At 37.5% G+C, this 27,705-nt stretch overlaps 1 protein-coding gene across 1 annotated transcript in view; it reads left to right on the plus strand.

Moving 5' to 3' along the window:
- Positions 1–14,109: 14,109 nt before the first annotated feature.
- Positions 14,110–27,705, plus strand: part of LOC134660162 (segmentation protein cap'n'collar-like) — a 108,360-nt gene continuing 94,764 nt past the window's right edge. Inside the window, exons 1-2 of the mRNA XM_063515892.1 lie at positions 14,110–15,561; positions 27,605–27,679. Of these exons, the coding sequence (XP_063371962.1) occupies positions 14,413–15,561; positions 27,605–27,679 (1,224 nt within the window). The 5' untranslated portion in view covers positions 14,110–14,412. The remainder of the gene's footprint in view (positions 15,562–27,604; positions 27,680–27,705) is intronic.

The following is a 27,705-nucleotide window of genomic DNA, read 5'->3' on the forward strand; positions in this document are numbered from 1 at the left end:
TCTAAATACAAATTTAAATAATGTACTAAATATGTTTGACATGTCTATTTTGACAAATATTCAATAAGCAATGTGACAAAACTACAAAATTGGTCGAAATAAAAGGCTATTTTATTTTTATTTTATTTTGTTGCGAACGCAACCTTTATTTGTATAAAATCTCAATACCTATATTCCTAATGCAGTAGCTAAACGCGGCCGTCGGGCTCGGCTAGTATTCGGCAGCTTTTTCTTAAGCACCAATAAGAGCGCTCCACATACTTTGTATCGCGGCCAATTAGAGGCACCTAAATTTAAACCACTTTTTGTACTATTGAAATTATGCAAATCACTCTCTCATCAGCCTTCATACAATATCCACCACTTCTACATTTAACCGTTTTGGCAAGAACCCTTGTAAACCAGTACTTGGAAAATTTATATCAGTTCACTATAAGAATTGAAGCTTTTTATTTGAGTCGTCGAGCTCCTGACCTGCACGGCGGCTACAATTTTATTTTATTTATTTTATAATTTGTACTGAAATAGTAGTTTAATTAAAATATATAATTGGACCCATGTTGATATAACATTATTTACTCGTACTGTCGTCAAAAATACGTGGTTTAAATCTTTCGGGTTATTAAATCCCGCGGTGTATAAGATGAAATGATGCATTAATAAAACTTTAGTTAACTAACAATATTATATTAAATCATTAACAACTTTGACAGCACGATCTCTTCGAAGGTAGGTGCTCTACAAGGAGTTTATATTACAACATTATTTCCAAGAAATAATCTCTTTTTTACACATTATTAAATTATACAACGATACGCGATTAAGTCCCGTTGTATAATTTAATAATGTGTAAAAATCGTGAAAGTTTAAATCAGTGTAATCTCTCATTGTTACGAAAATGTTGGTAGGGTGGCTTTAGGTTACTTTTCGTTCATATCGTCTTGGATATGGGTGAACACGGTGTTAATACACTCAGTATCAATCAACCTGTAAAGATATTGTAGCCTGGCCTTTTCTCGAAAAGTCTTCTAGAAAAATTTACGCTCATGTCGTCTCGGATATGAGTATATTTGGTATCAGTGCATTCAGTATAATACCCTGAACACAAATATATGAGATGACAAGCGCGAAAGTGGTGAGGGTAGTTACTGTGATGCAAAGTTTTTACCATTATTCTTTTAAACATACCATGTGGGGTACCAAATGAAAGGGCCTTGTGAGTAGATCACAAATATATAACATACTGTAACTATGTATACTAATAATTTGTTGGATTAAGTAGTACTGTGTAACACTTTACTACTTAATCCAACAAATTATTTGAAAACGTTCAAAAATTTCACAATGAGTTGATTTCCAACTGCTCTAAATTGACTAAGATAACTTGATCCCAAGTTTCCTTGCAATTATACGTAATCGAGGGCCAGGCTCATACTAGTTCTCATGTCGCGATGCGCTATCGCTAACAAAAACTAAGCGTTACGAATTGCTGACATTTGCTTCTTTTAGTTTCTCTACTCAAGCATCGGATGACAGGATCGTTGAAAAGGGACAAACATATCCTTTGACGTTACGTTACTCTTCTCGTGAATTGTCAAATTTTAAAATTCGAAATTAGCTTTGGAATTTGTCCGGGTGGCTATTCGAAGTATAACTTGGTGGACGGTACTTACTAACCAAATAAGCTTGAGATCCAGTATCATAGATAGTTGTAAGACTTCAAGGGTCTATTTATATCTGACTGTGCATCCTGTATTCTAAACGTTTTGTGAATAGATATAAAAATTGACACCTATCATTTTTCACATAAACACAGACACTTTATGCATTGAATTATTAAACCTTAACGCAATGCCATAAGTCATAAGGTATATTTTCCTAATATACCTTGATGCAAATTCGGACTTTGTTATAAAAGATGTCATTTTATATCATTCGCGCGTGCATTTCACTCGTACTAGATGAAATATGTATTGGTGCGAGCGAGACGGTTGGGCGAATGATAACAAAATGATATCTTTTTGACATCTTAAACAAAGTTTGACTTGGCCTCTGTGGAAGCCTGGAAATACAGCATACTTCATTGACTTTTTATGCTGGAAATTGATTTAATTATTGCGAGAAAAATAAGTATGTAGTCTTTAATAACTTGTACAGTTATGTACTGCCAAAAAACTAGAAGTGTCCATTAATTGTGTAGAACATTATTTGCTGTTTGTTTCCAAAATCATGCTGCTATTCTGCGAATATAGCAGTTCCTCGGGCAGATAAATTAAACATGATCGAAACAAATACTATTACATTAACCACAATAGTAAACTTTTCTCTCAGTGTGGGATATTCTCGGTCATGGAAAACTTACAAAATTATTGTTTTTTTCATTAAATCTATAATTAATATTATTGTCGGGAGAAATTCTGACCGTGTAGTCGTGTAAGCTTCATAGCCCATTCTTAAAAAAAAATCTAGTTAGAAATTACTGTTTAGGTAGTATAAAATATAAAATAAAATAAATGTTATTTCTCAAAAACGGGAACAGATATCAAGTTGTTAATTCGCAGACGGGTATTCAATATGATATATAATTCACCCGTGTAGAAACATTTTACTGTGCAATTAATGTAACTTTAACTTTATATTGACTCCACTATTAGTAATTCGGTATTGTTAGATTACAAAGTAATCTGGGAATCGGTAATCAGATTACAAAGTAATTTCGAGTAATCGTGGAACCAGGAATCAATTACGAAATGCCCATCTCCATTTAATATGTCTTTGTCTCACGGAAGTCTTGTTATTAAAATTGCCCATCTCTGCTTGAGAGTGAATGAACATTCGCTCGATTGTCAACGATGATGGCACCTATCAGTTAATCAAACGGTAAATGAGCAGCTGTTAACGTTACCTACTAACGTTAACAATGGTGTATCGATACCTTTGACTTAACGTTAGCTCAAATTGACAGCTGCTAACGTTACCATTTTGTTACCGGTAAAGAGTAGTATAACTAACGGTACCTGGTCTAACGTTAGTTACAACTTAACGTTAAATCTGTCACCTTGTGGTAACGATACCAACTTTTTAACGGTATTTAAAGCCCTGGTAGAGATATTCGCTCCGTGCATGACTGTTGGCGCCGCCCTTGTGGGTATGGGACATATTACTTATTTGACAGTTGGTGGTTGTCAAATAGTAAGAAGATGTAGTCCCACGAAAGTTCATATTTTTACCACGGCGTGCGCTGGCGTCGCTAGTATTTCCCCCACCACCAACTCCGCACATAGCCAATACAGTTTTCCCTGGGCCATATTACGTGGTACAGTCAGCAGAAGTTGCTAAGTAGTTGCTAAATATTATACGACTTTTAGACAGACGGAGTCGCGGGCTGAGCATCACTACATATTATAAAACAAAGTCGCTTCCCTCTGTCTGTCCCTATGTATGCTTAGATCTTTAATACTACGCAACGGATTTTGATGCGGCTTTTTTAATAGATAGAATGATTCAAGAGGAAGGTTCATGTATAATTTGTTAACCCGTGCGAAGCCGGGGCGGGTGCTAGCTCGCTAGTACTTAATATAGCCGCTTTAATTAAACACTATGAAATTATAATGCACAATGCGTTTATTTTGAGCCTCAATGCAACGCCTGAGGTCACGGGGATTATTCTTGTGACGTTTCCTTGTGACGCTGGATAATTGACCTCGGACGAACATATAAATCTAAATATAACAAAGTATTTATTTCATTACGTATTAATTTAAACAGAAGCGCTGGTGGCCTAGCGGTAAGAGCGTGCGACTTGCAATCCGGAAGTCGCGGGTTCGAACCCCGGCTCGTACCAATGAGTTTTTCGGAACTTATGTACGAAATATCATTCTCATTCTTTATATCTACACTGAAAATAAATATGACAAACATAACAAAAAAAAACAATAAATAAAAACAACTTAAAATTACAATTAAACTAAATACAAACTAATATCATTTGATATTTACCAGTCGCTTTTCGGTGAAGGAAAACATCGTGAGGAAACCGGACTAATCCCAATACGGGCCTAGTTTACTCTCTGGGTTGGAAGGTCAGATGGCAGTCGCTTTCATAAAAACTAGTGCCCACGCCAATTACTGGGATTGGTTGCCAAGCGGACCCCAGGCTCCCATGAGCCGTGGCAAAATGCCGGGACAACGCGAGGAAGATGATGACGTATTAATTTAAACAAAATAAAACAAAAACATCGCGCTGTGTTACAAATAGGGCTTGCAAATATTCGAAACTTTCAGATATTCGAATATTCGACTTTTTCTGACGACGTATTCGAATATTCGAATATTTATTCGAATATTATAAAAAATAAGAAAAGGAACGAGAAATCGGTTTATTATCGTTTTATTCAAAAGCTTTTTTCACATATTGCTAAAACTAAGGATATTTGGCAGAAATCCAGTTAATTGACTAGATTTTATCATCCTACTATTTATAAGATGCCCACATTTATAAAAACAAGTAAAACGCCAAAATTAGACGTATTTAATATTTCTAGATAAAACTTATTATAAATGCATCGTTGCGTGAAATAATATAACTTTAACCATCCAAACACCTGGTATGTAAGATATTTTTTTTAGTAGGTAATTATTTTCCGATTTAAATTAACTTGTAATCACTCAGAGGTCTGTAAAAAGGCCTTTAATTTCATTGTATTTTGAATCTTTATTGACTTTATTTGTTTTGGCAAGTTATTATTCCTAATGGTCGGCTAATTATATAATATTGGAATATTTAAGGGAAAAAGTTAGTTGAGTACTGGGTAGATTATTCGTCAGCTAAAGGTGCATGGTTAGATTACCAAGTTGGGCAGGTTTGGTATGATTAAATTTGAGAATTGCGATAAGTGGCATGGTTTAGACTTCAAAAATTCGCTTAACGTAAGCTTGTACTGAATAAACAGAATGACCCTTTAACTTAAAACTTACGCACCGTAAAAATAACATACTTTTTGATTTCGTTTTCTTTTAAATTGAGTTAGGTTTCACTGTATTTACGAAGTCTATCTAGAGGAATACTTACTTACTTACTGCTGTGGCGCAACGACCCGAAGTGGATCTTGGCCTCCGACACCGAGATCGAGAGGAATACAGTAAAAATATTATTTCCTTCGTATTTGGGTACCTACCGTTCCTCATTCATTGTAAATACCCGGAAAACACACAGAAACTGTAACTACAGCGAATGACATACATTTTTTTATAGTAATAAAAAATATTCGAATATTCGAAACCTGAGCGGCCGAATATTCGAATATCAAAACAGGTCGAATATTCGACAAATTCGAATATTCGAATATTCGAATTGCAAGCCCTAGTTACAAAATACTAAGTAATTATTCTAGACTAAGCCTAAAAGTTAAAGCAAGCTTATTGTTATTACTAGGGATGTTGCGGATCCCGATTTTTTGACATCCGCGGATGCGGATGCGGATTTTTAAAGGCTCACATCCGCGGGTGCGGATGCGGATGTCAAGATAGTACCATAAAAAACGTCAAATATTACATTTTAGTAATTTTTATTTCAAAAAACCGGCCAAGTGCGAGTCGGACTCGCGTTCCAAGGGTTCCGTACATTAAGTCCCACTCACGCTTGACTGCTCATTTCTAATAGGTTTTTTTGGTTAATGACTAAATTACCTAGCAGTCTAGCACTTACGCCGATGCTAAGACGTTCCTGTACCGACCTGTTCCACATCCGCATCCGCATTAAATCCGCATCGATTTTATGCGGATGCGGATGTTGAAAATAATGCGGAAGTTCCGCGGTTGCGGATGCGGATGCGGATATTCGCAACATCCCTGGTTATTACATAATAAGAAACTTTAAGTGTAAAGGCGGCGTTTGCATTTAAAACCTTATATAAAGTAACACCTTATACAAGAAGAGTAAAAAAATCCTTTTACTGACTGAGTTTGGAATTGAGCTTAACTTCTATGGCTTGAATGAAACTTCCTTGTATTATACTTGTTTAACATAAACGAATGGCATTATGTAAGTACGGTCAAATATAAAAATAAGCAGGCATACAACTTACTCAAAAATATGTTCCATAATTGTTTATTCGCCGACATAAGAGCTATGAAACATACCTTTGAGTAAGATGTGTGCACTTGACTGTGCAGAAATATCGGAGCGGCCAAGCTGCTCACAAATATCTGAACACGCCTCTATTTTCAAGGTGTTGGAGTGCGCGTTCAGATAGTTTTGAACACCTCGGCCGCTCCGATATATCTGATGGCGACTGTACTATATAATACGAGCGTTTGTTGAAATTCTTCCTTTATGATCGACACGTGTTATTGGCACAAACTTGTTTTCAGCTCAATTTAGAACTATTGTTCTGTATGCGATCTTACGAACTGTTAGAAAACGTGTAAATTTCTAATTTAGAAGTGAATTGTAGAATGTATGAATTGTAGAGTGAATATGTGCGTAAGGCACATCGATTCGCATATACATATGTGAAAGCAGATTAAAAAAAAACATTCAGGAATTTTTCATAGAAAAAAAAGGAGGATTGGCACGTTGAAAATAAAATACATAACAGTAACTTTAATCTAGGCTATAAAACCGGTTTTGCTTCTTAAAATTAACCGGTTTCTAATTTAGGTTAAATTATTTATAAAAATCAAAATAATTACGAACAATAAAATATAACAAACTTTTGTTGTTGACATTAGACAATGCCATTTGGCATTAAGTCCTCGATTTAAACATTGTTGTATTATGTTGTGCAAAAAAGTTTAAATAACAACAATTTAAAAATATAAATAATAGTGAAATACATACTTATATAGGATGTTTCAAAAATAGGTAAAATAATATTAACTCACATTTATAGACGGGTCTATCGCGAAATAAAATTTAATTAAAACGGGTCTATCGCGAAATTGAATTAAATTTAAATTAATTTAAAGGTAAAATACACGCCCTCAAATGTAATATGTATTACTCTATCTTACTTTGAATAACTAGATACTCGGTCAGAAACACCCTGTATGTTTGCGCATGTATTAGCATGTGTATGACCTACCTAAATAACAATAACTATGACGCTAAATCAATAATAACAAAAACAAACAATGCATTTCGCACCTATGCAGTTATGCACTGAGCGAGACGCCGCTATCGCTGTCCCTTTCCAACCACGTGCTCGCTATCGTGCACGCGTCTCCGTTATGGTGAAATACTTGCGTAAAAACCATTATAAACAGATCTCTGGTTATTTATAATTGGTAAGGACAGCGAGTTCAGGTTATACTAGATTGAGCTTGATACATTTGCAAATGACGTGATACGTTGAACGACCTGTCTTGTTCCTGCGCATATACTTGTATCAGTTTATCAAAGACTTAAGTGTATTTGTATGAGATGGCGCTTACGTCGTTTTAGCCAGATGTCTTTATATTACGTAGTTGAAAATTGCAAAGCGTTTTCCACATTTGATTACGGCACTTGTAAAGTAAGTGAGTATGGTGAAATGTTAAATAGCTAGGAATTTTGACAATATCATTAGATTAGCATTTTACGTGTTCTAATTTTATTAGAAATAGCGACCCGCCCCGGCTTCGCACGGGTTAACAAATTATACATAAACCTTCCTTTTGAATCACTCTATCTATTAACAAACCGCATCAAATTCAGTTGCGTAGTTTTAAAGATCTAAGCATACCTACATATGGACAGACAGACAGCGGGAAGCGACTTTGTTTTAGAATTAGACTTTGAAATTAGAATTTGTCAATGTTTTATGGACATGGACATGGTCCCTAGCCTAGTATAACATATCTTTACACTTTAAAAACTCAAATTTTAAGTACATACATATATCTAACTTATCGTTACACTTAAAAAACTCAAATTTTATTCAGCATGATACCTTCTTTTAGAAGCATTTTTGCATATTAACGACGTTGCCTAAGGTATCGCAGTTCCTTAGACTTTGCACACATAATAATAAAAACTTGTATTTTACGGCCCATCTATCAGTATCTTAAAAGAGGATTAAATCGATTCTTAATTCGATTTTAACGACTCAATAGTATACTTCATGTACACTTGTACAGTATAATCGAAACATCTGTCTGATTTAAATTTGGAACGCGGGGAAACGGCCTTTACGTCGCTCCAATGTCAGTTCATAAACAAAGAGTGTAAATAAAATTCCGAATTCCGGAGAGAGCTTTCATCCGTCAATAAATACTTCACACCATGCATGAAACAAAGCACCAGATAATGAAAACATAGATAGCAGTTATTTTTAAGCACAAGGGTGAATCAACTTTTTCTTGTCACTCGTTGCCATGGTTACGTTCTCCTGGGTCACTACTTAAACCCTGAATTTTAGGCATTTAAATTCACCAAACACGCTTTTTAGTGATACGAGGGGCGTTCAAAATATTCTCGGTATTGATATCTTACAACCTCTTCTAAAATTTCTTTCGTTACTGGCCGCTAAGGTTTATTCATTGACATTAAAAAAAAGTATAATTCGAACCGAGATGTTCTTTTGTTTTTCTGCAATTGCTGAACAAACATGAACATCATGTGGGAATTGACAATGTTAACTAAATTAGAACATCGATGCGTGATAAAATTCTTGACAAAACAGGGTAAAAATCAAAAAACCATAAAAGAGGAAATGGATTGTGTTTACCGTGAGTATGCTCCTTCTTTATCTACCATTCAAAAGTGGTCAAGCGAGTTTAAACGTGGAAGGGAGAGTGTTGAAGACGACCCTAGACCTGGCCGGCCTGTAGTAGCTACTTCACAAGAAAATATTGATAAAGTGGAAAAACTTATATTGGAAGATGGTCGAGTGAAGGTAAAATCTATAGCACAAGTAACCAATCTCTCTATTGGTACCGTACATGATATTATCCATGACCATCTTAATATGTCAAAAGTAAGTGCAAGATGGGTTCCGCGAATGCTGACTCGGCTTCAAAAAGACATGCGTGTAGCTTGTTGTTCCGATTTTATTGACCTGTGCGGTGAAAATCCTGATGAGGTGCTGCAAAGAATAGTTACTGGAGATGAAACCTGGGTTCATCATTATGACCCAGAGAGTAAACAAGAGTCCATGCAGTGGCACATTAAGGGTTCAGCTCATCCCAAGAAGTTCAAGGTCATCCCTTCAGCTGGCAAGGTCATGGCCACGATATTTTGGGATTGTGAAGGAGTATTACTGATCGATTATAAAGAAAAAGGTGTAAATATCACAGGACAGTACTACGCTAACATTCTACGTCAATTAAAGGATGCAATCAAAGAAAAGAGGCGAGGAAAGTTAACCAAAGGTGTTATGCTTCTGCATGACAACGCCCCCGTCCATACTGCTCATATTGCCAAGGCAGCTATTGTTGAATGTGGGTTTGAAACTGTTACTCACCCACCGTATAGTCCGGACTTAGCCCCCAGCGACTTCTTTTTGTTCCCCAATCTTAAAAAGGATCTGCGTGGAAATAAATTTTCCGATGATGAAGCATTGAAGGCGGCAGTGGAGGAGCATTTTTACACCAAAGATAAAAAATATTTTTATGCAGGATTAAAAAAAATAATTGATCGATCTTTTAAGTGTATGAACATAGGGGGGGAGTATATTGAAAAATAAAAATATCAAACTTTTCGTACTTGTTTGTTTTCATTCTCATACCGAGAATATTTTGAATACCCCTCGTACATATAAACCCTTTCCATTGAGGGTCGCCTACCAAGCGTGTCAGAAGAAGGTGGTGTACAATGTCTTCTAACAAACTATGCTACTGTTGTCTATTGGCTGACCGGACAGAATAACAACAAGAAATAGTTGGGTGGATCAACTCTTATTTAATAAATCGGAATCGGATAGAAATATAAAAAGTAGGTGATTTGACCGTGACGTCACGAATGTCACGATGTAATGTTTCATATAAATTCCATATTAGCAAAACGTTTTGATAGTTCTAAAAAAGAAACTGATTTGACTAGTAGGAAAATACCCTATTTGGCAGCCATGTTCTAGCCTCACTTTTATAAAATGTAAACATGTAAAGTGTAATTCTATAATGGAACTTGCTAACTATGTAAACAAATGTCACTTGTAAATTCATGATTCAGAGACAATTTCAATATGGCGGTTTGTTTACATAGTTAGCAAGTTCCATAGAATGACACTTTAGTTAATATTGCGTCGTAGTTCTAGGGGGAATTAAATAAACATGTTGTTATGAAATTTGTTTGATTCTGTTGATAAGAATATAGTTTAAATTAAATGGATTCGATTTCTTATCTTAAACGGTAACGATTTATTATTAGACACAGGATTTCCGCTCAAAAATAACCTAACCTCTTTCTTTAAACAATTTAATCAAATATAAAAATCCTAGGTATTTGTACTTACTTTATTGTTGGTAGCAGGGCATCCAATATCGGTACCTATTAAAATCCCACATGGCTTTCAATACCGGAATTAATACCGGTATTGCTATTGACGATTTAAAAATATTTTTTTATTGTTTATAAATTATAACAAATATTTTGTTCGTTGTTATTTCCGTTTGTTACTATTTTTTATAATTAGATTAATTAAATCAACATTTAAGTCGACATATATCAGACAACTGCCGTAGTCTAGTAATTAATTTTAGTCGTAACTACATAATTTTTTATAAAATAGAACTAAAAAATCCAATACCGGAATTTCAATCGATATTACCTCGTCCTCTTCAATTCCGGTATTGCAGTATCGTAAAAATCGGTCCGATGTTCCGTAATAACGGTAGGTATACATGCCGATGCCGTAGTTGGTATGGTAGTATGAGTGTACACCATGACACATATGAGTAAGTCGGAAGCGAGAGGACAAAGAACAGGCGGCCTCTAGCCAAGGTGACAATCGCTATCGCTTCGCCATCGAATCGCTTTGTGTCTCTCTATCACTCTTCCATATTAGTGCGACAGTGACAGTTGCGTTTCGTTCGCTACGGAGCGTAAGCGATTGGCACGTTGGCTACGCGGCCATACACGGCGGGCGGTTCATCTGGAGGTCGTTTTGCGTAACTACGAGGAAACTTAGCTAAAAATAATACGTTCATAGTTTTATTAAATATAAATATTATGATGTTACTGGGTACTGACTAGTGTTGGTAACAAGACTATCTCAGTTTTTTGTTTGTTTCGTAAACTGGGACATGAGTCGTCAGTAAAAAATCTGTTGCGAATCACATACGATTCATGGTTTCAACTAAACTACATCAAAATGACCAGTCGTCATCAGATATATCGGAGCGGCCGAGGTGCTCAAAAATATCTGAAATTCTGAATACGCATTATACATTATACGCACTCTAGCGCCTTGACAATAGAGGCGTGTTCAGATATTTATGAGTACCTTGGCCGCTCCGATATATTTGATGGCGACTAGTGCGACTACACTACCTTGATCTGAATATAAGCTATGGTCAAAACGTTAACCTCCTTATGTTGGCACTGGTGCATGTAACCTTGAAAATCGCAGTGTCCTCAACTCCTCACTGAAAAATATCCGCCGGTCAACGAACGACCGTTTCGGCGTACGCAGTCGATCCCAAGACGCGCGCGGCTCTGAACGCCTGCTCGGACGTAAACAAACACCTTTGTCTCGCGGAGATTAAAAAAAAACCGTGCGTGTTTTTTCGCGAAAGCGCGCGAAAGTTTTGGCTTGTTTGTCTATGGACTGGTGATGTTTTAAAGCGTTATTTTATTGTGGTGCGTGGAGATAAATTTAGGTATTTTTTTCGCGACGGAGTCATACTTTGATGTTTGTTATTGTTTATAAGAAATTAGCTAAATTAATAAATAAAATTTTCCATTATACTTATTTTAATTTAGTATAATAAAAATACAATTGTTATGTTAATTAAATAATGTATTTAAGTGTGTTGTACAGGTCAATAGAGTAAATTCGAACGTCAGTTGTTCCTTGTGTCCAACCACATTTTTAAATTTAAATTAGATGAATATATTAACTTGGCTAGCAACAATCTATCTATTGTCTGAGACAATACTTACGAATTTAAAAAAGCAAGCTTTTTGTCTGTGATCGATCTGTCTAGTAAATTTAAATACTTCCCGCATATAAACATCTTTTAAAATTGACAATTTAAATATATTGATAAGTAATGGAATTCAAATATGTATTTATATTTCTTTCTTTTTCTTTGAATTTTGTGATTTTAAATGATAATACTTTATTTTCACTAGCTATAGTTCGTTTTTTTAGCATTAGAAAGAACTTGAAAGAAGGTAAGCTATTTTGACATGTCTTTTAATTGAAAAACACATTTTAAAAAGCAATAACTATTACTTATGAAAGCAGAAGACTATAAAAGATCGTATTAGATTCATAATTGTTACATATTTACCGTAACTTATTTTTAAAATGTGTTATTCAATTAAAAGACACATCAAGATTGTTTACCTTATTTCTAATGCTAAAAAAAAACAACTATAATTAGACCAACGGATTTTAATGGCATATTTTTTAGTTTTCTTTACCACGTCTGTCTCTTTTTTAAAACAATCTATGTCGAGGAAAATAAAACGTAGCCAAAAATTTAAATAATGGAGTTTGTTAACTATATTTTATTAGTACGATCTATTTAGCTACATAATACTACGAGTATCACTATCTTGTTTACTACTACTACTACGTACCGTTCTGTCAATATTATTGTTTACTAGTATTACTACTTAGGTGACTAAGGCAAGATAGATTAAATATCAAATGATGTAAGCAACAAAATAATACATAATTTTACAGGGCATGCAAAACCGGTATTTATTATCTATTCATAACCGGTTACAGGTACTCGTAACTAGTTTTGCTATGGAAACAAACCGGTTTTTCATTTCTTAGATATAAATATGTTCTGGTGTAAAAAAAATAAATGGAGTCGGAGCTAACTCTGCATAACATTTGCAATGCCAATAACAAAGTGTGGAATGTCATCATTAATGTCAAATCTCTATGAAAATATGACCTTTGTAATGGCACTGACTGTGTTCTTTTCTAATCGGTGCAAAGTTAGCTTAGATGGAGTCTAACCGCCACTTGCACGATCCCATGAACCCGGAGTTAACCGGTTAAACCGTTAACCCAGTGTCAAATTGTACAGTCACCTGCAATAATAATGTTACTCTTCGAAGGCCGTAAAAACATGTGACACGCTCTTATGGCTCTACAAATAAGATCGTGTCAGATATTTTTGAGGCCTTCGTTGTGGAACATATTATTGCAGGTGACTGTAGTAGTAGCCATGGTAACTCCAGGTTTAACCGGTTAACCCCGGGTTAGTGAAAGGTACAAGCAAGAGGCCCTAACTAAGAGTATATAAAGTATTTATAATGTTAAATATTACGGTAGTAACAATTTTGTAAAAAATTAGAGTCGTGGATTCAGACTACAGTTCTGGCGCAGTTCCAATGATTCCGAGAACTTTTGTGTTGTGTTTGATGTTTTTTTCTTGTTTCGGTGAATGGAATCATCGTAAGCAACACGTTTCTAATAATATGTTTGCACATATCCACATGTCTATTAGTATCACAATAAAAACGAGGTTCATTAAGCTTACTTTTTAAATCAGTATTGTGAAGGCTTGTGAAATTCACCAAAATGTATTCTAGAAAAGACAGTACTTATTTTAAACTTTAAATAAATGTCATATACTAAGAAAAAGTGACCAAGGCCTCCAGTGCCCCAGGCTGGAATCGAACCAGCGTCCTCTGCTACTGCTAGTACTTATTTTGTTTTTTTTTTTGTTGATATATAGAAAAACAGTCACAAAATAGATAACGTACGTTCTTATTCTTAACATTGATAATCGATGTCTTCTAGACAACCTTAGAGTTATGATAGAAGGAAAGGACTTCGACAAACGATGAAGAATTTATTTATAAGTTTGTTGCTCAACCTGCCGTGTAAACAACACCATTAATGTTGCTTAGATCAATTGTAATGAGGTTAAATCGATCATAATTAACAAATATTGTTCACTGTAATAAAACAATTTAATTACGCACTATTGTTCTTGCAAAGAGACTCCAAGGCCATCTTTGTTCGTTTTCCAGAAATCTACCCACTTTCTGGCGCCATACCAGAACAACTAACTCAGTGATTCAGTGATGTATTCCAACATGGCGGCCACACTGACAGACGCGAGAACCGTCAAGTGAGTGACGCAAGATGTCACCGGACAAACGCAAAAGGAGGAGAGAAGATAGAATAAAAAGGACTTGCCGTTAGTTTTTAATAAAGTATAATAACAATGATCTCACAGTATTTATAGTGCTCAAGCTTAAGACTGATAAACTTTTTAACACGGAAACTCGGAAAAGAAATCATGATCGCGCTGAAGAAGCTGTATGGTGACGAGTTGCTTCGTCTGGCTCTGGTGCTGAGTCTCCTCAAAGTGGATCCGAACGACTATTTAGAATCGGAGACTCAGCAGCTCCTGGCTGGGCTCCACATCTCCAATGGATCCGACTGGGGAGACCAGGAAGCGAGAACTCTCATCAGACCGAGATTCGTCCACCCGAAATCTCTAGACAACATACTGATCAACTACGAGAGACAGCTGTTCGAGGAACTGAACTCGCTAGGCCGATACGGGAGCTCGTTCAGCGAAAACAATGTCCAGTGGAATAATCGGGGCCCTGTTTTGCATACATACTTAGTGAATAATGTGGCGACGGACACAGTAGTGCCCGAGCTCGCGGCGGCGAACGACACGAGCGACGGCGTGTCCGCCGACGACAATGTCGCACAAGAGGTCAAAGTTGAAGATGTAGAGAGGGAGACGCCTGATGTCGTCGTCACACTCTCACCTGACTATTTTAACAATAGAACAGAAGAAGTAGAACACACTACTGATGCTTCTGATGAAGAAGACACAAAAGTTGATGTTTTTGAAGCGTTCGAGGAAACGCCTAGTAGGAGAGCGGAAGCAGACATCTTTGAAGAATTAGCGACACGCACTTTTGATGTCAACGACTTCTTTCAATCCGAAGAGATGCAGATTAAAAAGGAACCCGAAGAGGTGTTGGAGGTCAGAGTTAAGAAGGAACAAGAAGATCTCTACGACGATAATGCTATGGACGAATTCGTTCCTTACTTCACGGCTAAAGCAGAGAAATTCCAATTTGGAGAACCCAATTCTGTCTTTGACCAAAACCTTGCTGATCTTCAAGACTATGGCGACATTTTCGAAGACGTGAAAGAACTAACAAACTTGGAATACCTAGACGTGAAACAGCAACAGGATAACCTAGAACAGTATCTGATGGAGAACACGCCTTTAGATTCTGAAGTGTATCGGCCGATGTTTGACGACGACGAGCTAGTGTTGGACGTGAAGAGGGAGCGAGCCAGCACGAGCTTCACGTCGGCTAGTTCCAGTGGTGTGAGCGAGATGGATGTGGCGTCGCCGCCGCCGAACGTGAAGCTGGAGCCTGATGAGGGGCATCACAGTGGAGACGAGCTGACGCAAGAGGTGAGTTTTAGCGTAATTGAAAAGTAACTTTATGTCGTTGTATTTAGGTTCGAAATTGAAACGCCGCGATAATGTTTGCATGCAAATTCGTGTTGACGAGTAGATAAATTTTAAATTTCGAACATTTATTTATTCGAAATTTGATTTCTATTTTTTGTTGAAAGTACACGTTATTCAAAGGAGATAAGATGTCTATTTCGTTTCGTAAATGCATGCTGCTGCGTATTTTTAGGGTTTTCGAAATTCTCAAGTTTACCGACTATTTTAAAAAGACATTGTTTATACATCTAGTAAAAATGAACCTTATTCTGAGTGTTATTGAGTTGTTTTTCAGTTATTGTTGTTGAAATGGCGGTTGTGCGATATTAATGATATTATAATTGTAAAGTACGTTTAACATTTGACACCTTTGCGTTGGTATGAATAATTTAGATCGTCCGATTCGTTTTAGGGTTCAGTGAGTTCTTTTACCCGAAGAACGGAAACTCTACAACTCTATTTCAATGTTAATAAGGTTGTAGATTGATCAACACGTGTACAATTGTTGAAACGAGTTAAGTCGTTTCTTCGTTAGAAAGAGACAGTACCTCATGACCGCCGTGACTATAGGCGTGCATGAACTGTAGGGGGCAGCACAGGAGCCTCCTGTTTAATGGCGCGAACTGTAAGTGTCAAGTTTAAGCTTCATTTGTAGCCCACAAGATGGCAGAACCTACAATGCACAAGAAAACGTACGTGTACTGCAGAGGGCAGCACTTTCTTTGGTTTGGAGTGTCAAATCATTAAATCATTTATTCATTTGCAAGAATGTAGTACACAAAACAAGTTCTTACAATATAAAAATGTCCAATACATTCTGCTTAACAAAGCATGCAAAGAAGGTTTGCTTAAACTAAACTTAACTAAATTACAAATATTTTAATTTAAAGTAAGGAGATACAAATATGTCAATTATCAGAATTCCAGAAATAAGAAAAATAAACAGTTTATGTTTCAGTGTACAGTTATGTTTCAGTGTGGCTACCACTAGTTTAGCACTGATATAAAAGCTATCGAGAACGTAACTTACTTTCTACCTATGTATCTCGGTAATTTACGTACACGTTAGCGTATATGTCAATTTTGACTCTGTCAGTGACTCATGATACAGTCAGCAGCAGAAGTTGCTAAGCGGGCGAGGTGTTCAAAATTACCTTGACACGCTTATACTCTTAACAATGCAGTAGCGTCAAGATCATTTTGAACACCCAGCCCGCTTAGCAACTTCTGCTGCTGACTGTACGGGTTCAGGCCACAAGATGGCAGACCACCCAACGCACACGGCTCCTATATCTACCAGACGGTCTAGCATGAGTTGCGTTCTCGCGCGCGACTCCATACATCAAGCGCGACTTCAAGTATGGACCAGGGATATTGCGGATGCAGATTTTTTTACATCCGCGGATGCGGATGCGGATATTTAAAGGCTCACATCCGCGGATGCGGATGTCAAGATTACGTACTTAGAAAACGTCAAATATTACATTTTTAGAATTTTTTTATTAAAAAAAACTAAACGTTTAGTATTTGAGCTGTGTCACTATTGATGTTGTTATTAGCATAGTTATAGCTGTTGGTTCTCCATATAAATAAAATAAATAAATAAATAATAAATAAATATAGGTGCGTTATATTTAATAAACAGTAACTTGGCCGACTGTTCTGGATCTAGACGATTTCGTTATAGGTAATGACGAAATTACCTAGTTCTTACGCCGCCGCTAAGACGTTCCTGTACCGACTTGTTCGACATCCGCATCCGCATAAGCTCCGCATCGATTTTATGCGGATGCGGATGCAGATGCGGATGTTGAAAATAATGCGGCAGTTCCGCGGTTGCGGATGCGGATGTTCGCAACATCCCTGGTATGGACTCGCGCGCGAGAAGGCAACTCATGCTAGACCGCCAGTTGTGACCTACATTGCCACCATGGCCTTACTAGGTATCGATTGTGCTCACCTTGCCGTGACATATGTTTTGCAGACGGTGGCTCAAACACCTGGTTTATTTATACAGATAATACAATACAATACGAATACTCTTCATTGCACAAAATCACAAATGCACACCTCAATAAAAGAAAACAACAAAAGAAAACAGAAACACAAGCGGGGGTAAACAACAGGCGGTCTTATCGCTAAAAAGCGATCTCTTCCAGCTTCCAGACAACCTTCGGGTAGCGGAAATTAATAAATTTACATATGATGATAATACATATAGGTAATAGGTATTGCACTGTCAGAAGAGGCTAAGCAATCTAATCATTAATTAATTATCCTTAGGTAAGGGCCGAAGGGACGGACTGCAACTTGTATATCGGAATCGGAGCGACCAGCAAGGTGCTCACAAATATCTGAACACGCCTATATTGCTAAGGGCGCTAAAGTGCGTGTTCAGATAGTTTGAGCACCTCTGCCGCTCCGATATATCTGATGGCGACTACAATTTTTAATAAGGAGGTTCTAATTCTAACCTTCTAACTTCCAACGCACCGTGCGCGATGATTTCACGGCCCCAAGCCTACGCGCATCAGAGGCTGCGCAGGAGTCGACGACCGGTTAAAAACCCCAAACTGACGATAATTGCGAATTCGGCTACGCGCGCGAAACCATAACAGTAACGAGTTTAACAATTTTCGTCTAAACTTGTTTATTTCTGCCAAATACCCTAGCTGTTAGTTTTTAGGGTTCCGTACCCAAAGGGTAAAAAACGGGACCCTATTACTAAGACTTCGCTGACCGTCCGTCCGTCCGTCCGTCTGTCACCAGGCTGTATCTCATGAACCGCGATAGCTAGACAGTTGAAATTTTCACAAATGATGTACTAAAAATAAAATAAAATAAATATTTAAGGGGGGCTCCCATACAACAAACACGATTTTTTTGCTCTATTTCTTGTTGATGGTGCGGAACCCTCCGTGCGCGAGTCCGACTCGCACTTGGCCGGTTTTTTTTATCATTAGAATTCATCATCTTCCTCGCGTTGTCCCGGCATTTTGCCACGGCTCATGGGAGCCTGGGGTCCGCTTGGCAACTAATCCCGTTGGCACTAGTTTTTACGAAAGCGACTGCTATCTGACCTTCCAGCCCAGAGGGTAAACTAGGCCCGTATTGGGATTAGTCCGGTTTCCTCACGATGTTTTCCTTCACCGAAAAGCGACTGCTAAATATCAAAATGATATTTCGTACATAAGTTCCGAAAAACTCATTGGTACGAGCCGGGGTTCGAACCCGCGACTTCCGGATTGCAAGTCGCACGCTCTTACCGCTAGGCCACCAGCGCTTTTTTTTTCATTAGAATTCGTTCTTTTATTTTTATTTTCTTTAGTAATTAACATAGTTTTTTAAGTTTATACCTAGCTTGTGGCCTAGCTATCACGGTTCATGAGATATAGCCTGGTGACAGACAGGCGGACAGTGGAGTCTTAGTAATAGTGTCTTTGGACTTGGGTACGGAACCCTAAAAATCGACAGCAAAATAACCCTTTTAACATACCTACCTAAAGTCGGGTATTCTGTACCCTACAAGGGCTGAGGTAAATGTTCGTGGCCAGACGGCTCGAGCGATGCTCCCTCTTTGTTTCCTCATTGCCTTTGCCGTCCACCTTCGTATTGATTTTGGGAGTCGGCTTCCAGTACAGTAACCTAGTACAGTACTAGTACCAGTCTAGTGTAAATAGTAGAGATGCCCCGAATAGTGGTTTTGGCCGAATATATTATTCGGCCCCTCCCTCGGCCGAAGTGCCGAATATTCGGCATAACATTTGTACATTTTGAGTCACATTTATGATGAAAACTGTTCGCCAACAAAGCACAACGTTTCCTAAGATTTAATTTTGGTTGCTCAGAACTAATGAATGTAGTCTGAGACAGTAAAATCGAACCATGATAAAAATTAAATTATTAGTAACCAACAAATGCTCAAAAAAACAGTCTTCGTATTTAACAACTTTCCAAGAAAACATTTTAAACATTAAAAATATAGTTGTTTGTGGTTATTTTTATTGTATAATTTATCTTTTTAGTTAGGTGTAACTATAGGGGTCACAAACCCGGTTTCACCGAAATCGAAAAAACCGGAAAAACCGGGTTTTCAGCCAATTGCCAAAACCGGGTTCGAACTTTGATAAAACCGGCTTTTTCGAGTTTTTCGATTTTTCGATGCGTAGCCACACGTTCATCTCTATTACGCTTCCTTCTATCTCTATTACGTTTTGCAGATAGGCTGCTTAGGTGCTCCTTGAAGTTGAGGCTTCTATCCGGGGTGATTCCGGGATATTTAGGAAGGAAGTCGTGGCGGATAATATTGCCCTGAATTTAACTCTCAGCTCCTTGTTGGCCAGTTTGTTGCACAGGTGAAAGCAGGACACCTCGGTCTTGGAAGTGCTGGGGCACAAACCCCACCGGCAGAATAAGTCGTCTTTTAGACCCAGGTCCTTTTTCAGAGTATCTTGTCCCTTTTCAAGCTGTATTCTTGTGTCACAAGGGCCAGGTCTTCAGCATAAGCAAACTTCCGCGTTCCGCGTGGTGGTGTTAGGCAGGATACGACTCGACCATCGGTATTTACAGACCTTTGACAACTGACACTGGGCGGCGTTGAGAGTGTGGGAAATCCACTAGCACGTACCGTTCGGCGGCCACTGGGGTACCGTCCAAGTGACTCTAGTTGTAAAGACTATTAGGTCCGGGTGGTGGTCACACTGGTCACTTCTCCATCTAGCTGATTTGAACGTTCCTTTGCCTTTTTTAGAATTTTATTGATGGAATTTGATGGTCTTGGTAAAGACAAAGTAAATAGAAAGGTCGTGGGAGACTGAATATTAAAGTATTGATCCACCTGTTGCTTATTTTATAAATTACACCTACGTAAAATCGAAATCACCGAAAAAACCGGAAACCCGGTCTTGCTGTTTCACAAAAACCCAAAACCGGTTTTCTAAAATACGCACGGTTTTGTGACCCCTAGGTGTAAGTGATATACCGCCGAATAGGCCGAATACCGAATAGTTGCCGAATATTCGTGGCATCTCTAGTAAATAGTGTAGTGTAGATGACAGGGATCGGAACCGGTTTTTTGCAAAAACATAGAAATAACCATATTTTTCGAATTATTTTATACTCGAAATGTAGCACTCAGTTGTGTTTTTAGGTTACGACTTCGTATTATTAGATTGCCCAATTAGAAATGAAGTAATTAGCAAAGAACGAAAAAATACCGTTTCCGTTCCCATACAAAAAATACCGGTATCCGATCCCTGGTAGATGACGCTAAATATGTTTACAGTACATAATTATGGTGCTAATTTACAAAATTTACCGCCCTAGTGCGTACTGTAAAACATTGTACAATACACGTGCGAAAAGGTAATTCGCAACTCGTGTTGATTCCACAGATCAACGTGTTCCAATAATTATTGCCGTAAATTGTAATAGTGTTAGTTTTATTGCCAAACTCGTAGTGCGCGTGTCCACGTGGCGTCCAGGAATAGAGTTGTAAACAAAGATGGCTGCCGCTAAGGGCAACACGTAGACGTTCACTAAATAGACAGTTATAACAATTTATAGCAACGTAAGCTAGTACAGTCGCCATCAGATATATCGGAGCGGCCAAGGTGCTCACAAATACCTGAACACGCCACTATTGTCAAGGCGCTAGAGTGCGTGTTCAGATATTTTGAGCACCTCGGCCGCTCCGATATATCTGATATGTTATGTTCATGTCGAGTTTCATGTACAGTCACCTGCAATAATATGTTGCTATTCGAAGGCCGCAGAAAATATGGGACACGCTCTTATGGCTCTACAAATAAGATATTTTTGCGGCCTTCGTTGTGTAACATATTATTGCACATGTACCTAATTTAAGCTTGTCGTTGTAAAGTGAGTGCATAACTTCGATTGTATTTGTATGGGAGCGGCGTTTTGGTGGCGGATTCGAGTGACTCTTAAAGTCCCGCGCGTTTTCGTATAATAATAGAAATAGAAAAACAAACTTACACATAACATTACATAACATAACTTTTTTTTTGAAAGATCAATTTATTTCCATACCATATTTACATTCTTATATACAGTGGTACTACTAAGCTAAATTAATAACTAACTTAAATCTAAAATAGGCCCTTGAGGCATTGTACCAAGGATGCTGGCGGCTTTCCTCTCGCTGTATCGCAATGCTGATACGTTGTGCGAGGAAGTAACACGTTAGCACAACACATAATATTAGCCACGAAATGGTCCCGACGTGGTCCCGACTCGGCATGGTGATAATAGACTATACGTTAGTCTATTATCTTTATTCTATTAGTTCTATTATACCCTCCTAAGGCCCAAGGTCCTACCCATGGTACTTATTAACTTTGTTATTCAGACCCAGCTCCTTCAAAAATTGTGTAGTCATAGCGAACCACGGTCCTACCAGTAGGACTTAATAGAAAACCCATCATTTTGTTTTTAAATTACGCGCTTTTAAATTACGAACTTCTAAAGGACTGTTTTGTTTTGTCGGTGAGCCCTTTAAAAAAATCGCAAAAAAAAAAACAAAGTGCTGTAGTAGGTGCTGTATAAAATACAATAACATTAAAAAAAGTCTTCTAAGTACTTGGGTCTGAATGAGTATAAAACAATAGTACTACTGGTAGGACTACGGGCCGTACTGACTACATACTCAATTTTTCGTTGGGCCTTACGAGGATATAGTTAGTCAGTCAGGGGAGTACAAACGTCACACAAACGTAATAGATTACATATTATAGTCGCACTACTATCGATTTGACCTCTTATCGTATCGCTATCACTCGTCGATCGCGTGATACGTAAAGTCTATTTTTTTATTCCGTAGACTAAAATGACATTTCATAGTATGAACATCATGTGTCATTTCATACTATGAAATGTCATTTTAGTCTACGGAATAAAAAAATAGACTTTAGATAAATAGTGAATCAACAATCAACATGCATGCGCGATATTTAAGGCTGTATTGTATATTTATAAAGTAGGTTAGGTTTGTCTATTTCTAGTCCAAAAATGTACACACAGATGGCCTACCGCGAAAAACGAAAATAGACATGTTATCTGCCTCGCTATCACTGTTAAGATATAGGAACATTCGTACGATAGAGGCATTAGATAACGAAATTTCGATCTCCGTTTATGGGGTTGGCCGGTCGAAACATTTAGCAGATGGCGCCATCATAGCTTGCCCTGTCAATCTCTAGAATTGTGTCAATTTTTGAAGTGAAAACTTCTTTAGCGGCGCTGGGCATTTTTTGAGGTGGGGAAAAAATGATAAACTCGAGACAGCGTAAGGCGTTCACGTGACCGTAAGCCCCGTAAGGTGGCCACTCATAATTTAAAAGGCATTTAAATCAATAAAGAAAAACTCAATGTTATTTGACATTTATGTTGCGGACTCCTTTTCAAGACTCTTTACCTATGTTCAAATAATTTGACGTTGTCATGGGCCATGGCAGTATGTAAATAAACATGTCAATGAAAAAGTGTGATCTTATTTGAGAATGATAATAATATATAATAAATAACTAGAATACCTCCGCTAAACGTATGTATCGTGTTACCGGGCGTCGGTAACATAGTGAGGTGAGTTTTCACTTCTATCGGCACTCCCGGAGTGCAACCGTTGTTGCTTGTTTTTTAATGCCCTGGATGCCAGCCTAGATCTGGATGCAAATCTCATAGAAAAAGGGGCAAGCTATGATGACGCCATCTATGCAAAACTTTGACAGTGCCAACCCCATTGCGGTAGGCCCTCATGTCCGTAATAAACAATAATATTGTGAAATTAACATGATTCACACAAAATGAGCTCAAGATCACCAGTTTAAGCTCAAAAGAGCTTTACCGTAACGTATTTTTAGACTAAAATAACAGCGTTTTCTTAACAAGTAGACATCTATCTATATTTACTCTCATTTCAAATTGCGAATGCGAACAACCTTGTATTGCCTTGACCGCATCCGACCTCGCGAAAATTTACAATATTTATTTTACATGCGGACAAATTTGGAACTAACGATACACCATACATTTAAACGATTAATGTTCGATAGTGGCGCTGCGCTTGGAGGAATGGTGATTGTACTAGGAATTGTACAAATTTATCTATGCGTGCGGAAATTTTTGGAACTAAACATTGTTCATACGATATCTTTCGCAATTGTTTGATAGTGGCGCCGTGGTTATGTGAAAGTTTATTAGGTCGCATGTTCTGGAAGTCTAGTCTGGCTGTATATGTATAGCACCACCTGGTGATGATTTTCCGTGGCTTGCTTGGATATTTTAAATTTGTAATTTGAAGACTTCAGTGGAAAATTCTAAAATGTGATGCTTGTTAGCCTTGTCCCAATTCAACATTGAAGAAAACATACGTACGAGAATAAGTCAATGTAAATGTAATGTATGATAATGATAAGGTTAGATAGGAAAGTCAGGGTTTTTTCTGGGTTTCTAGATGTTTATGGTTAGAGTGCCCTGGTGGTTAGAGTCTATTACCAATTCTCAAGTAATCTTCGAGAACAGATTATAATAATTATAAAGTATGCTTAAAAAATCGGAATACCCACATTTGTATCTAAGGCCTTGAGTAGTGTTCGTGTTTAAATATTTCTGAGCACTGGTTTGCGTTCATATAATTTATTTATAAAGTTCGTAGACGTACATAAAATGTTTAAAACAATACAACGTATTTTAAATCACTACTTGTCAAATACTTATTCAAACAGTACAAATTCGTATCACCGTAGCAACACATTGTTTTTGCCGTCTTGTGAAGTTTATACTTTTCATTTATCGCAGAGGTGAATGTTCGTTCGTATAAAGATGGCGTCTTGTATCTAATCTTGTTTCTAGCGTGTATATTTCGTTAATTATCTTATAATGCTACGTGAAACGCAAAATTTACATAATAATTTATCAAAGTAACTTATGCTTCTAGGCTTTATAGCGCCCTCTAACGATGTTCGATGTTAACATTTTTAGCGCCACCTAGTAACAGTTTGTAGTAACTGTGCTAGTGCCCTCTAGCGATGAGTAGCGGCGTTAGTTAGCGACAACTTGGTTCCGTATAAGGTTCAGTTTCTAGTGCAAGTAGGTTTCAACGTGTTGTATCATCTTTTTAACAGATGGCGCTTTTATTAATATTTAATTTAGTTATCACAATAGAAGGAAGATGGCGCTTTAATCAAATTGAGTATTTTGTTTATTAGTTTACTTTTGAAACGGTAGATGTCGTTGGTATGCTTAATTAAGTACTAATATAATATAAAATAAATATTATTATGGTATGGACACCAATCATGACACAATATAATGCCCCATATTTGTATCGCTTTAAAAATTGAAAGTCTTTCGTCTTTTATGTTTATGTCACTACCGTAGTTGCATATGTCTTTGCTACCGTCTAGGCTAGGGCGCTGTTGATTGACCTATTGGACGAACAATATGCTTTTTTACCACCACATCCACCATCGCTATATAAAAAGCCGATCATAACGTTATACATACATAACTAACTGTATACATACATACCTAAGATCGGAATCGGTTTTTTGCAAAAACATCTAAATTACCTACCATATTTTTCGAATTATTTTATACTCAAAATTAAGGACTCAGTTGTGTTTTTAGGTAACGACTTCGTATTATTAGATTGCCCAATTATAGAAATGAAATAATTAGCAAAGAACGTAAAAATTACCGTTTTTGTTCCCATGCAAAAAATACCGGTATCCGATCCCTGATACATACGTATTGACGGCGCCAGTATATGACCAGTACATGAAAGCCTATGTACCTGTAACACAAGCCTCCAACCCGCACAAAAAGCGTTGGATTATCTCGGGACCTCGGCGCCCCGCTGCGACGTGATACCATCGCGGTAGGGTTCCGTGAGAGAGGAGGGAACCTTCAATTATCTCTGATACAAAGAAAATAAGATCAAGTAAAAATTTTATACGTAAAAACTTCAACTCTAGTACTAATGTAATAGTTCAGAAGTACGACATTACATATACATAGTACGTATTATTTTAATGAAGTTAGCTCGATTTGAAATTATGATACGATACCTATGACCACAAAAATGGGCGTAACTGCAAAATACAACATTTTCAACGGTTGTTTGGTCCCGGCACTGGCATTCTCAAATTAAGTAGGTAACTATACAATATCTAGCTTCTGTCCGCGACTTCGTCTACGTGGTAATAGGCCTTCCTCGGGCCTCAAGCTCTCAAATTCAAATCCTATCCCTCAAATTTTATCCAAATCGTTTTAACGGTAGAGGTAACAGACGTGTACATACAGATGAGCGTTACTTTCGCATTTATTATAATAATATGCTGTAATTGGGTACCTATATGGTATATAATGGAGTGAAACATACATAAGACGAATAAATGGAATTACACACGCAGATAATGTTTTAACTCACATTTATAGACGGGTCTAACGCGAAATTTATTCAATTACCTTTATTTACCGACGTTTCGACACAGGTTTCACTGGTCGTGGTCGCGGCTAACTACCCGTCCCGTCTATAAATGTGAGTTAAAATATGTGTTCAAAACGCGAAAGTTTTAAATATTAGATAATGTTTTATTTCTAGTCAAATTTATTTGCAGTTACTTCACTCTGAATACCGTACCGTATCAAATAATTCTTCCTAAAAAATCGACAGAACCCACAACTCCATTAAAGTTTCTAGCCTTAACTTTCTCATCAAAACTGCCCCGAGCGTGGGTCTTTCAAACATTACTCAACTATCAAATCAAAACAGACTCTAACGTCTAAAACTTAAAGTAGCTTTTCCAATGCACCCCAAATTGACAAACGACTTTTCTCAACTTTAGCTCTTTGGGATAATCAAGAGTTGAATTCGAAATTTAAAATGATTTAATATAAATCACCGCTGCTCTATTTTAGACTTTATTTCTCTAAACTTTAGGTTTACTATCGTTCGTGTTTCAGCTAACGTTTAGTTGAAAGCTGTTTGAGCCACATTTCGTTATTAATTTCGTATTAAGCCAATCAAAAATGGCCGGCGTGTAATTATATGATTTTGTTTAGCTTTTTTCGAGCTGGTTCGGTTAGGTATTATATTCATATAATGTACAGGTTTAACATAAATGATTATGGGTTTTAGGTGAAGTATGAAGATATTTGAGATGTATATAACCGTAGAGCTTTAACTGTGTGGTGTAGTCAGTTGTATTGTCGGCAGCCGATCGTAAAATCAGGCAGATCGTGAAATTCCTAGGCATATCGTGAAACGCTATTCCCGCGGATTCCCGCTAGTAGCGTGGCTCCTATTTCCCTTAGGGCATCTGAAACAACCTAACGAACCTATCCTACCTATCTATTAGCACAGAATAAATAATAGTACTAGGTACAGAAGATTCACTCCCTAACAAAACGCGTCTATTACGACAGATATGACCGCTAGGTGACGCAAACGCGAGCAGGCGTCCGTTCCGTAGCGGTGCGCGGCAACTACTATGGCTAGACACCAAAATTGGTGTGGGCCGCATGTACTTGTAGCGACGCGACGAATTCGCGGAGTGAGCCACGCCTGCTATTGGTTTAATGTGACTGCCGTCAACACATTACACAAGAACATTACGATCAGCCTGATTTTACGATCGGCAGCCGACAGATCATTAATTTTTGGGCTCTAATTAGACTTCTATAGTTATTTAGTTTTTTTTTTAAGTTTTAACTAGCAGAAATATCAGCAAACGATGCTATTAACCTTAGAATAATTTTAAAATTGGATAAATTACTGTCTTGGGTGAGACTTGAACTAGCGGCCTCTGGATCGACACTCCAACGCTCTGCCATCTGAGCCACCAAGACCTCATCCATAGCCAGCAAATCTTTCCACCATGTGGGTCAAGGGGACCCTAGCGACATCTACCGTACACGTTTATTTATTTAGTTGGAAGCTATATTTGATGCAATATTAACATGTATGTATGTTTGTCTGCAGGACATGGATCTCATCGAGGTGCTGTGGAAGCAGGACGTCGATATGGGCTTCTCGCTCGAGGATCCCATTCAACCGGTAAGTGCTACTTCTCTTACAACTTT

Source organism: Cydia amplana, chromosome 26, assembly GCF_948474715.1.
Source record: "Cydia amplana chromosome 26, ilCydAmpl1.1, whole genome shotgun sequence".
Classification (NCBI taxonomy): Eukaryota; Metazoa; Arthropoda; class Insecta; order Lepidoptera; family Tortricidae; genus Cydia; species Cydia amplana.